The 13,445-nt window shown below is 37.8% G+C and overlaps 2 protein-coding genes across 2 annotated transcripts; both read right to left on the reverse strand.

Moving 5' to 3' along the window:
- Positions 1–201: 201 nt before the first annotated feature.
- On the reverse strand, positions 202–2,650 carry LOC115584999 (galactose-specific lectin nattectin-like). The gene is made up of 6 exons (XM_030422998.1): positions 2,594–2,650; positions 2,410–2,425; positions 1,145–1,224; positions 839–973; positions 638–752; positions 202–471 (listed from the first exon to the last, which is right to left on the reverse strand). The coding sequence occupies exons 1-6, from the start codon at positions 2,648–2,650 to the stop codon at positions 407–409; spliced, it is 468 nt and encodes a 155-aa protein (XP_030278858.1). The 3' UTR covers positions 202–406.
- Positions 2,651–8,772: 6,122 nt separating this feature from the next.
- Positions 8,773–10,671, reverse strand: LOC115585347 (galactose-specific lectin nattectin-like). Its single transcript, XM_030423656.1, has 7 exons — positions 10,576–10,671; positions 10,143–10,201; positions 10,032–10,047; positions 9,717–9,796; positions 9,411–9,545; positions 9,210–9,324; positions 8,773–9,042 (listed from the first exon to the last, which is right to left on the reverse strand). Exons 2-7 carry the CDS (start codon positions 10,197–10,199, stop codon positions 8,978–8,980), a joined length of 468 nt encoding a protein of 155 aa, XP_030279516.1. The 5' UTR covers positions 10,200–10,201; positions 10,576–10,671; the 3' UTR covers positions 8,773–8,977.
- Between the last annotated feature and the right edge of the window lie 2,774 nt (positions 10,672–13,445).

Here is a 13,445-nt window from a genome sequence, read left to right on the forward strand (position 1 = left end):
ATATGATAAAAATATCAAAATACAATGGAGGGGGGCTTTACGTTAAACATACTTCTTACACACACACACACACACACAAAATTGAAGAAACGTATTATGCTTAAAGAATATTTTTATTTTAGTGTATTTTTGTTTTTTGTATTGATTGTAATTGAAATAAAAGATAGTGAATATATGACAGAAAATAAGAAAACAAATCAAAAATGTTAAATCATAGTTTAATGAGGCAATTTCCTATGCTGCCATTTACTGATTTGGTGGATTCTGATTTGAAGGATTAAATGAAAAGTGAATCATCAGAGAAAGTTTGCTCTTATTTAAGTGTAAGATCAAAGACAAAGTAAAGTCGTCATGGTGGAAGTGGCATCATCTCGGTACACATGAGGGCAGATGGAGGATGGAAGCATCAACGTCCCCCCACACAAACAGAAGCATACTTCATGGTACATGGTTCATCATTCCAATAGTCCCCTGTAAAAAGAAAAGAGTGACTGAGTAGAACAAATATCTTTGCAGTTAATGACTCTTTGAACGGATCAGAGTACATTTAAATATTAAGAAAAACATAACACAATTTTTATCCATGTTTCTTCTCAATTAAAAATACCATTAGGAGGTTTAGAAATAATATTCGTACCTCTGAAGTTGATGTGGGTACAGTCTTCTCTTTGTCCACCGTAGTTGTTGGGCTCCCCACGACCCCAGCGACTGAAGACAAACCTCGACCCATCAGTCCACAGCCACTTTCCGTCCTGGAAGAGAAAGCTGATTGCTGAACAGCTGCATTGATTGCAGTTTACAGTTTTGTCCGTAGTCAACAAGTGTAAAAATGTCTCACCTCAATTGCATCAGACAGCCCGATCCAGGCATGCACATCAGAGCCAAAGGCTTTTTTAACCAGTCCCCTGATCCAGTTGTAATCATTGATGTTGTGGATTGATGCCAGGTTCCCACCAAGAGCAATGCAGTTGCGCTGATGAAGGAGACGGTGGGAGAAAACAGAGATACTAAGTCAATATGGAACATCTGAGAGCATGTACGCAGAGAAGACTAAGATAGAGGAGAGACAGACAAAGGGGTTCTGAAAAGGTAAAACTTGATCATCGACTACCTGAAGTCCAATAAAGAGAGATTAACTACGCACCTCTGCATCAGCCATCGTCAGTTTTCTGGTTTCAACAATGAAACAGCGCGAGCCAGACAGAGACCAACCAGAAGGACAGGCTGCATCACAGTTTTCATGTTAGACAGACAAACAGAATGAGGCTCAAGTCTGAGTCAGAAGTTTTACATCATATTCATTGGGGTTGGCAAGCCACTACAGGTGAATTACCTAAATAGCTTAACTAATAGACATTCACCATGAAACTTCCCCAGTTGATCACTTACATCAAAGTTGAAATATGTAAGAATCTTTGTTTTTAAACCATTCAAATATTAACTAAAATGATTACCAGAATGTGAAATGATGTTGACATTACGTCAACTATATCTATGTATTCTGTAGAGAGATCTACAGAAGTTAGCATGCAAAGCAGCTAGCACTGGGCCTGAAAACATAAACTCTTTCTCCCAGCAATCTAAAGCTCCTGTGCAAGTGCTGCAAACACTAACATTCCCCCGGTTGTCTGGCTAGCTTCACTGCTAACTTAGCTAACACGCTAACAGTGACTACACTCATGGATGTAACAGAATACAGTTAGCAGCAGTTAGCAGTAAGTCTTGGTTAGAGGATGTCTGTATTTGTTTTGTGTAATAAAAAATGATTACATGTTGCATATTTAAGACAATTATTTCTGAGTTTTCAGAAATTGTGGGCTTAAATATGCAAATAATAAAACTACTGTAGAACATCAGAAATAAATGATGACACTTTGGGCAAATGGGTGTTTTTGTTTAACTAATTAATATCACAATGAAACTAATTATTCTGAAATTATATCACCAATGAAAATGTATCTATTAAATATGCAATCATTTCCATTTAAATGTCTTGAACAGAAATCTGGTCTAAATAGACACATAAATGTGTATTTTAGTTGTTTTATTTAGTCTGAAAGAAGACATGTTATGTATTAATGTATGAATATATGATGGCTTCTCCTGTAGCGTCTCCCCTTTAAAAGAAATAAACTGAACACCCTCCCACCAACAGAATAACTTGAATGCTGTAATTACTTGGTTTCACTTCAAAATAATTTGTGTCAGTAGTTTATATAAACAGTCTGATGACATTGTGTAATTTTATCGCTCCATCCCAGAGTGACAACAGCATTTTTTGCATTGATCAGAGTAGGTGGTGGTGTGTTGGTGAACTGCTCTGTGTAATGACTCGAGCAAACCACATGATGTAATGTGTTCTGGATGAACTTCTGTCACTGGACAGAGTTGAAAGTTGCAGCTACCTACCTGCAGCAGCAGACACCTGTGAACATGAAGAAGACATTCATTAAATCAGCGCAGAAGGTGTTTGTTGTAGTTTAATTAAGAAGTAGAAGTAGATGAAATAATAATTTCATAAAAGTAGAAAGGGTTCAATGAAGGTCTAAATAAAACAAATGATTTAAAAACTGTAAGATGCATCATCACTTACGTCCAACTGTCCAACGGCCAAACAGAGGAGCACAACGAGAGGAAGAGCTGACGCCATCTATAAAAAGTTATATTAAAGAAGTTCGGTTTTTCAGATATCAACTGACAATCAAAATAACAGTAACTTACAGGTACTGGTTATATACTTCAGTTTGTGAAAGTACTCTCATTAAACCTTTTGTTCAATAGTTTTAAACTGCAGGTAAACTTGTTTTCTTGAAATATCTCAATCTCAACATATGTTAAAGGAAAACTGTAGTTTTGGTGAAGAATTTTAAATCAGAATAGAAAATTCTGTCTAAACAAACTTAATCATTTAATTAAACAAACTCTTTTATTTTCTTGACCACAAACACAATTTTTCTACTGTTTTACTTTGTGTATATGTGGCAGACCCTGCCACCTCTCTAGTTTTACAAACAGTGTTCTAGGAACTCATTTCCCACTGAAAACAGCTTGTTTGTTTACTTGTGGTAAAAATCAATATTCCTGAGATTTTACTATTACTTCGCTAATATTACTTTCCTTTAATATTTGTATATATTATTACATACTTTAAAAGTATCACTGGGTTTTTATTTCAGTACAATTTTATATTCTTATCCATAAGAAATAAATGGATACAGTGAAACACATATACAAATTCAAATTCTTAAGTTAATTCTTGAGCAAAATATTAAGTAACATGTATGACCCAAAAATGTTTAAACTCTTCTACATACTTGTCAGTATAAACTGTGTATACTTATGCTAAATTACATTTATCTCTGATAAGTGTATGAAAAATAAACTTTTAGTTACTTTCATTTTAAAAGAAGGATATAATTAGCACACTCAAATAAACTTCTTTCTTGGAAGGAAGGTAGCACTGTAAACAACTGCAACCTAGAAACAGATCGCCTCAGTAAGTGGACACAATGCAATCAGATGATATATTTTGTTTTTCTACGATTAACTGTAAATCAGCACTGGGTAATTGTCCTTTTCTAAAAGTCTTTTCTGTGCAGCTGGTGCTGTGATGAAAGACAAAGTTAAAACCTTACCGTGTTATGATGATCAGATTCAAGTTGCTCGTGCAGTAGCAGGTTGAAGGATGTCTTGGCAAAGAGAACGCAGCCTCTATATAGTTTTTCTGGGCGCTTGTTTCCTTATCTTGCTTGTCATCCATCGACCACAAGACTGTCTGTTGTTTTACTAAGTATTGTTTTACATATTGCCACAGCACTGAGTAAATTTGTTCCTCAAACAATTCACTAAATCATTCTGGTTACTTGAGACATCAGCTCCATTCGATACGGCGTAAAGAACAATAGAGTGATCTGTCGCAGTATACCCTCTACTGTTACACATAGACGTGTTTCATATGAAATTCGTTTCTAGTGTCAATATACTTGTGGAGAAAATGAATAACGTTTCCTCCTCAAGGACAACCTGTTGACACTTTCTGGTAATACAATCTTACGAGCAAACAAATGAACACCTCACATTTGAATGCCTCCACGCACCAGTTAAGTAGCAGTATTGACTTGAATGATTCCAGGGAATAACTTCCAGTCAGACACATGCCGTCTACAATTGGAGATCATTTTTACAGAGGACTGATAGAGCACTTCACCATATGGTGCAACAACAATCATCTGAAAATCAAGATCAACAAAACTGATGACCTTGTCCTGGAATGCTGAGCTATGTCTGTTATCATGTAAGTTCATTAAGAGAAAATTCAGAACCTGACAGAATGTGAAACACAATCACCCCTTCTTTTCCTGAGTTGTGGCATTGAATATGGGTCCCAAATATCAGTTTTCAGTCTTCCTGATTTTCCAATAATCCTTATCAGCCCCAAAAAAGGCGTAACAGTCGACCCTGCAAATGTCTATTAGAATAAAATGATAAAAGTGGTGGCATTTTATATCTAAAAGGTCGACTTCACTGTGATGTCATAATAATCTGCTAAAAACACATTTCTGGCCATTATTCAATGTTGGGGAAAATTGTTAAAATTTTAATTTCAAGTGTTTTTGCTATAAACCTGTTTTGTGACATCGCAAAGACATTCGACCACCAGATCAAATCATTTCATCCTTGGGTCCAAATGGACGTTTCTGCCAAATTTGAGGAAATTCCCTTGAGGTGATCATGAGATGCTGGATCAGCAGCGCAGGCATTAAAATACTCTCAAATGTCATTATTCTAGCTTGTCATCATAACATCTGCTGTGGTTATGCAGAATCATCCAAACATGTATCTACAAAAAAAATAAACAAATATAAAATATTTACTTTTATGAAGCTGTTAACAGAAAACGTGTTTCATACAGTGAATATTGAAACTCAAAGTAGTGTGTAATGCACTCTACTGAGTGCTGTTCTAGTTTATTTATTTATTTTGTCTCATGACAAACTGTAGCTCATTATTAATATGCACTGATACATAACTGCCAACCTGAATTCAAATGCAGGCCACCTGTCAGGAGCTTCATTGTGTCATGTCGCATGTTGACTGACACTAAAGTGTTTGCACACAACAAACATGACGATGGTGGCTGTATGTAGATTCCTCTCACCTGCCCCGAGCTGCATTTCTTCAACAGGAATCATTTTGTGTCTGTCTTAATGGAAACACACAGTAATTACCTGAATTTTTGGAGGAGTTAATAATGCTTTCTTAAATCTTCTGGTACCTGTGTTTACTCATCGTGCTCTGTTTATTTTCACTCTTCTATTTGCTCTGTATACAGAACTGACTCCAGATATCACATGTGACATCTGGTGAGGAGGTGACAAAAACAACAGAGTTGGAGAACATTTCCTTGTGTGCAGGTCACCGCCTCTGCACTTTCACTCTGTAGTGGCAAATTTCTTTTAACACTTTCTCCTCTGACCTGCCTCATCTCTCTGCTATGATATACATGTTCTTTGCAAGTGTACAACTTTATAACCACTAAAAGCAAGCCAACACTTTACTTCTAGTATTAAAAAGGAAAATGTTTTTTTCTGAACTTTTGTACACAGAATTTCTCTTTTAATTGTGAAAACTAAGAAAGGCCATTGTTTTAACACATTTAAATTACGAGTTTTAAAGGACAGATATGTAATAAGTCTGGCCCCTTAGCACATCACTTTTTTAAAATCTCACCCTTCTACATAAGAAGTTGAATAGGTTTGATGTAGAGGGATGCAAGCCTACTGTACATTATAAAAACACATAATGTGATATTAAGCATTCATTAAAAATCATGGGTTAAGATAACTTATTTAGCTTTTGCTAAAGCTTTTGGTCGTATCCCATGGCCTTCTTCTGTCCATGAAACATGATGAGAATCCTCCACTGAGGTTCAAGACCAGAACTGACACTACTAACCCAACAGGGACTGTTTTCAGACTGGACAGTCAGAAGATGTAGCCAAGATCTCTGCTGTTACATCTTAAACACACCCCCAGACAGACTCATGATATGTTTGTTTTAGACTTGTTATCAGGTACATCTTTTTCCTGGTACAGTGGGTGTGTCAAAAGCCAAACAGTAGTCCTGCATGAGCAGACCTAGCTCCTGTTTTGTTTGACTATATTTTACATTTCATGCTCTCATTCATATGATGTGTTTGCAGAAGCATGCAGTCTACTGCAATAACGATAGTTAAGGTTAGTTCAGCCAGCTGGACTACAGGCTCAAACATGGCAATGTAACAAACAGTGTGAAACTATTTTATTGAGTTACAATGTTCACTGTAAATACATGTTTGGATGATTCTACATAACCACAGCAGATGCTATGATGACAAGCCAGAAGAATGACATATGAAAGTATTTCTATGCCCATGCTGGTGATTGTGAACCCAACATCTTATGATCACCTCGAGGGAATTTCCTCAAATTTGGCAGAAACGTCCAGTTGGACCCAAGGATGAACTGATTTCACTTTGGTGGTCAAATGTCTTTGTGATGTCACAAAACAGGTTTCTAACTATAACACTTCAAATGCAAGTTTTTAAAAGATTTCCCATAAATGTCTTGGTTACACCTCTGACATCCCCGCCTAACCAGAGAAAATGTACCTCAAAGATTTCACAGTGTTCAGCTTGAACATGCCTGAGACAGACTGAGGTGCCAGGACACTCATTAAGTTCCACTCAGAAGAGGCTGAGTCATGAACGCCATCTAGTGCTAAAATTCTGTATTACTAGTCTGGTTTGGAATTTGGCTTAATGTCAAATTTCTACATTGGACCAACCCTCCGTAGGATGGGTAACATAACCAGGCTCAGCAGCCTCTACAGACATCATGACACAGGTGAAAACAACAAAGAGGACAATGTCTGAGGAGAGAAAGAGAGTAACCAAGCAAGAGACACGAGTCTCAGACCGGCTTTAAATCATTTGCACAGCTTCGCTGAATAAAATCCCATTTCAAAAGATAATCAGCTGTCAGCACGTTAAAGCCAAATGTAATGGTCGATGGTTCAGGTTACGTTAGCTTGACATGCTGTTACTGTTCTGAGTTGTGTGTGGTGCATGTGAATAAAAACTGCAGCAGCCACATGAGGACATTTTGGACTTTTTTGTGCTTAACTCCTCCTGAGGACGTCCACAGTGCCCTGCTGAGAGCACTTTGTACAGGTGAGCTGTTGTGGAGGTCTTCCCTCACTGCAGGTCTCTCTGTCTGCACGTCCATACAGAGCTGCCTGCACACTGATCACACCGCTGTCTGTTACACAGAGTGGAATATCAAAATACGACAAAAGGGTGACAGATTCGTGGATATGAGGGACTATGACCTATGACGATAGACTTGTTTTTGTCATAAAATACAAAATTAAAAGAATATTTTTGGTATGCTGCAACTTTCTTTATCCCACTCACAGAGCTCTGGTCCTACATATGATCAAGAAAATAAATGTCACTGGGAAATATTAAACTAGGTTCCTGTAGAAAGTCTCTGCGTGCCTCGACGTGGACTGATTGGTCTATTTCGGTCGTCCAACAGGCCGTCATTTGAATAGAATTATTGTGTTCATGAAATTAAGTATTTTAGTCTTGTTCGTTCATCAGAGTTGTGTATAAAAGCTGGCGTGAGCTTCCCCCCAGGCGCCTGGATATTTAATAAGAACATTTTAATATATTAATATAATATATACTATTTAAGACCACATGTACTTTACAGCTAATAGAGGCAGTTCCAGGTCATCTGCAGGCTTATGTTGCGTAAGAAAAATTAAGGTGAGAAAAATAAATAAATAATTCAGTGTGTTCAGACTCCTATTGATCAATGATAGAATCATTTACAGAGCTTCTGACAGCTCGGGGACAAACAATCAGGGTTTAACCTTTCAAAAGAGCCCAAAACGATGGTTCAAAACAACTTTGAATTAACTTTGGGCTGGATGGGAATAGATGTTTTAATGTTTTGGATCGAGGACTTTTACTTTTACTACTTAAAGTAAGTCAGTCAGTTTTTCCTTCTGTCTAATGGTCAAAACAGAGAATGGGGGTGTGGCTAGTAGTCAACATCACTAGCATGGATTAGCAACAGCATCTATATTGGCATGGCCAAGCAGCATGAATAATAGCAGGGAGAGTGCTAGCTGTCACTCAAACTGAAGTTCTCCTTGTGTATTGATGGGCTGCAGAGTTGATTCATGGTCAAACTGTAACCTGCACTGTACATTTACTGCTACTAGACAACTTATCTGCTAAAGTTCACCCTCTCCTCCGGTCGCTAACACCGGTCTGCTCCAGGTCTCTTGCTTGACCACTAACACACTGCTCACCGCCCTAATTCTTAAAGGAGCCGCACAGCTTTTATAACCCTGTTGGAATGATGTATGACTCACAGACTCTACTATAGTCATATTTCATCATTCCATGTTAGTAACAGCTTAAATTAAGTGACTTTGAGCAAAAAAGTTTTATTTATCTGAAAACATTTCCCTCATCAAAACTGCCAAGAAAAGGACTCAGAAATATGATAAAAATATCAAAATACAATGGTGGGGGGGCTTTACGTTAAACATACTTCTTACACACACACACACACACACACACAACACACACACACAAAATTGAAGAAACGTATTATGCTTAAAGAATATTTTTATTTCAGTGTATTTTTGTTTTTTGTATTGATTGTAATTGAAATAAAAGATAGTGAATATATGACAGAAAATAAGAAAACGAATCAAAAATGTTAAATCATAGTTTAATGAGGCAATTTCCTATGCTGCCATTTACTGATTTGGTGGATTCTGATTTGAAGGATTAAATGAAAAGTGAATCATCAGAGAAAGTTTGCTCTTATTTAAGTGTAAGATCAAAGACAAAGTAAAGTCGTCATGGTGGAAGTGGCATCATCTCGGTACACATGAGGGCAGATGGAGGATGGAGGCATCAACGTCCCCCCACACAAACAGAAGCATACTTCATGGTACATGGTTCATCATTCCAATACTCCCCTGTAAAAGGAAAAGAGTGACTGAGTAGAACAAATATCTTTGCAGTTAATGACTCTTTGAACGGATCAGAGTACATTTAAATGTTAAGAAAAACATGAACACAATTTTTATCCATGTTTCTTCTCAATTAAAAATACCATTAGGAGGTTTAGAAATAATATTCGTACCTCTGAAGTTGATGTGGGTACAGTCTTCTCTTTGTCCTAAGTGGTTGTTGGGCTCCCCACGACCCCAGCGACTGAAGACAAACCTCGACCCATCAGTCCACAGCCACTTTCCGTCCTGGAAGAGAAAGCTGATAGCTGAACAGCTGCATTGATTGCAGTTTACAGTTTTGTCCGTAGTCAACAAGTGTAAAAATGTCTCACCTCAATTGCATCAGACAGCCCGATCCAGGCCCGCGCATCAGAGCCAAAGGCTTTTTTAACCAGTCCCCTGATCCAGTTGTAATCATTGATGTTGTGGATTGATGCCAGGTTCCCACCAAGAGCAATGCAGTTGCGCTGATGAAGGAGACAGTGGGGGAAAACAGAGACACAAAGTCAATATGGAACATCTGAGAGCATGTACGCAGAGAAGACTAAGATAGAGGAGAGACAGACAAAGGGGTTCTGAAAAGGTAAAACTTGATCATCGATTATTTGAAGGCTAATAAAGAGAGATTAACTACGCACCTCTGCATCAGCCATCGTCAGTTTGTTGGTTTGAACGATGAAACAGCGCGAGCCAAACAGAGACCAACCAGAAGGACAGGCTGCATCACAGTTTTCATGTTAGACAGACAAACCATTCAACCATTCTAACCATTCATTAAACCACTCAAATATTAACTTAAATTATTGACAGAATGGGCATTTTCTGCATTGATCAGAGTAGGTGGTGGTGTGTTGGTGAACTGCTCTGTGTAATGACTCGAGCAAACCACATGATGTAATGTGTTCTGGATGAACTTCTGTCACTGGACAGAGTTGAAAGTTGCAGCTACCTACCTGCAGCAGCAGACACCTGTGAACATGAACAAGACATTCATTCAATCAGCGCAGAACGACTTTCTTGTAGTTACATTAAGAAGTAGAAGTAGACAAAGAATTATTACTGACGTCCAACTGTCCAACGACCAAACAGAGGAGCACAACGAGAGGAAGAGCTGATGCCATCTCTAGAAAGTTATATTAAAGAAGTTCAGTTGTTCAGATATCAACTGACAATCAAAATTACAGTAACTTATAGGTACTGGTTATATACTTCACTTATATAGTTTTGTCACAGTATCTCTGATAAGTGCATTTACTTTTAGTTTAACAGAAGAATATAAGTAGGACACTCAAATAAACTTCTTTCTTGGAAGGGAAGGAAGCACTGTAAACAACCTCAGCCTAGAAACAGATTGCCTCATTAAGTGGACACAATGCAATCAGCTGATCAGCTTGTTTTTCTACTATCAACTGTAAATCAGCACTGGGTAATTGTCGTTTTCTAAAAGTCTTTTCTGTGAAGCTGGTGCTGTGATGAAAGACAAAGTTAAAATCTTACCGCGTTGATGATCAGATTCAAGTTGCTCGTGCAGTAGCAGGTTGAAGGATGTCTTGGCAAAGAGAACGCAGCCTTTATATAGTTTTTCTGGGTGCTTGTTTCTTTATCTTGCTTGTCATCCATCGACCACAAGACTGTCTATTGTTTTACATATTGACACAGCCTTTAGTAAATGTGTTCCTCAAACAAGTCTACAAAAACATTCTGGTTACTTGAGACCTCAGCTCCACTTGACAGGTAAAAAACAATAGTGTGAACTGTCGCAGTACACCTTCCACAGTTTGACATAGGGGTGAATCATAAATAATTGGATTCTAGTGTCAATATACTTGTGGAGAAAATAAATAAAGTTTCCTTCCCATGGACAACCTGTCGCCTCTTTCTGGTAATACAATCTTACGAGCAAACAAATGAACACCTCACATTTGAATGCCTCCATGCACCAGTTAAGTAGCAGTATTGACTTGAATGATTCCAGGGAATAACTTCCAGTCAGACACATGCCGTCTACAATTGGAGATCATTTTTACAGAGGACTACAGAGGACTGACAGAGCGCTTCACCACATGGTGCAACAACAATCACCTAAAAATCAAGATCAGCAAAACCGATGACCTTGTGCTTGAATGCTGAGCTATGTCTGTTATTATGTAAGTTCATTAAGAGAAAATTCAGAACCTGACAGAATGTGAAACACAATCACCCCTTCTTTTCCTGAGTTGTGGCATTGAATATGGGTCCCAAATATCAGTTTTCAGTCTTCCTGATTTTCCAATAATCCTTATCAGCCCCAAAAAAGGCGTAACAGTCGACCCTGCAAATGTCTTTTAGAATAAAATGATGAAGTGGTGGCATTTTATATCTAAAAGGTCGACTTCACTGTGACGTCATAATAATCTGCTAAAAACACATTTCTGGCCATTATTCAATGTTGGGGAAAATTTGTTAAAATTTTAATTTCAAGTGTTTTTGCTATAAACCTGTTTCGTGACATCGCAAAGACATTTGACCACAAAATCAAATCATTTCATCCTTGGGTCCAACTGGACGTTTCTGCCAAATTTGAGGAAATTCCCTCAAGTGATCATGAGATGCTGGATCAGCAGCGCAGGCATTAAAATACTCTCAAATGTCATTATTCTAGCTTGTCATCATAACATCTGCTGTGGTTATGCAGAATCATCCAAACATGTATCTACAAAAAAAATAAACAAATATAAAATATTTACTTTTATGAAGCTGTAATCAGAAAACGTGGTTGTATACAGTGAATATTGAAACTCAAAGTAGTGTGTAATGCACTCTACTGAGTGCCGTTCTAGTTTATTTATTTATTTTGTCTCATGACAAACTGTAGCTCATTATTAATATGCACTGATACATAACTGCCAACCTGAATTCAAATGCAGGCCACCTGTCAGGAGCTTCATTGTGTCATGTCGCATGTTGACTGACACTAAAGGGTTTGCACACAACAAACATGACGATGGTGGCTGTATGTAGATTCCTCTCACCTGCCCCGAGCTGCATTTCTTCAACAGGAATCATTTTGTGCCTGTCTTAATGGAAACACACAGTCATTACCTGAATTATTGGAGGAGTTAATAATGCTTTCTTAAATCTTCTGGTACCTGTGTTTACTCATCGTGCTCTGTTTATTTTCACTCTTCTATTTGCTCTGTATACAGAACTGACTCCAGATATCACATGTGACATCTGGTGAGGAGGTGACAAAAACAACAGAGTTGGAGAACATTTCCTTGTGTGCAGGTCACCGCCTCTGCACTTTCACTCTGCAGTGGCAAATTTCTTTTAACACTTTCTCCTCTGACCTGCTTCATCTCTCTGCTATGATATACATGTTCTTCGCAAGTGTACAACTTTATAACCACTAAAAGCAAGCCGACACTTTACTTCTAGTATTAAAAAGGAAAATGTTTTTTTCTGAACTTTTGTACACAGAATTTCTCTTTTAATTGTGAAAACTAAGAAAGGCCATTGTTTTAACACATTTAAATTACAAGTTTTAAAGGACAGATATATGTAATAAGTCTGGCCCCTTAGCACATCACTTTTTTAAAATCTGACCCTTCTACATAAGAAGTTGAATAGGTTTGATGTAGAGGGATGCAAGCCTACTGTACATTATAAAAACACATAATGTGATATTGAGAATTCATTAATAATCATGGGGTTAAGATAACTTATTTAGTTTTGCTAAAGCTTTTGGTCGTATCCCATGGCCTTCTTCTGTCCATGAAACATGATGAGAATCCTCCACTGAGGTTCAAGACCAGAACTGACACTACTAACCCAACTGGGACTGTTTTCAGACTGGACAGTCAGAAGATGTAGCCAAGATCTCTGCTGTTACACCTTCAACACACCCCCAGACAGACTCATGATATGTTTGTTTTAGACTTGTTATCAGGTACATCTTTCTCCTGGTACAGTGGGTGTGTCAATAGCCAAACGGTAGTCCTGCATGAGCAGAACTAGCTCCTGTTTTGTTTGACTATATTTTACATTTCATGCTCTCATTCATATGATGTGTTTGCAGAAGCATGCAGTCTACTGCAATAACGATAGTTAAGGTTAGTTCAGCCAGCTGGACTACAGGCTCAAACATGGCAATGTAACAAACAGTGTGAAACTATTTTATTGAGTTACAATGTTCACTGTAAATACATGTTTTTATGAGTCTACATAACCACAGCAGATGCTATGATGACAAGCAAGAAGAATGACATGTGAGAGTAATCTTATGCCCATGCTGGTGATTGTGAACCCAACATCTTGTGATCACCTCGAGGGAATTTTCTCAAATTTGGCAGAAACGTCCAGTTGGACCCAAGGATGAACTGATTTCA

Source organism: Sparus aurata, chromosome 7 (assembly GCF_900880675.1).
Source record: "Sparus aurata chromosome 7, fSpaAur1.1, whole genome shotgun sequence".
In the NCBI taxonomy this organism is placed as follows: domain Eukaryota; kingdom Metazoa; phylum Chordata; class Actinopteri; order Spariformes; family Sparidae; genus Sparus; species Sparus aurata.

Coding starts and splice junctions, on each gene's coding strand:
- LOC115584999 (XM_030422998.1), bottom strand. CDS start 2,650: ATGGCGTCAGCTCTTCCTCTCGTTGTGCTCCTCTGTTTGGCCGTTGGA. Junction 974..1,144: donor TGACGATGGCTGATGCAGAG/GTGCGTAGTTAA, acceptor CTCCTTCATCAG/CGCAACTGCATTGCTCTTGG. Junction 472..637: donor TACCCACATCAACTTCAGAG/GTACGAATATTA, acceptor TTCTTTTTACAG/GGGACTATTGGAATGATGAA.
- LOC115585347 (XM_030423656.1), bottom strand. CDS start 10,199: ATGGCATCAGCTCTTCCTCTCGTTGTGCTCCTCTGTTTGGTCGTTGGA. Junction 9,546..9,716: donor TGACGATGGCTGATGCAGAG/GTGCGTAGTTAA, acceptor CTCCTTCATCAG/CGCAACTGCATTGCTCTTGG. Junction 9,325..9,410: donor GGCTGTCTGATGCAATTGAG/GTGAGACATTTT, acceptor TTTCTCTTCCAG/GACGGAAAGTGGCTGTGGAC.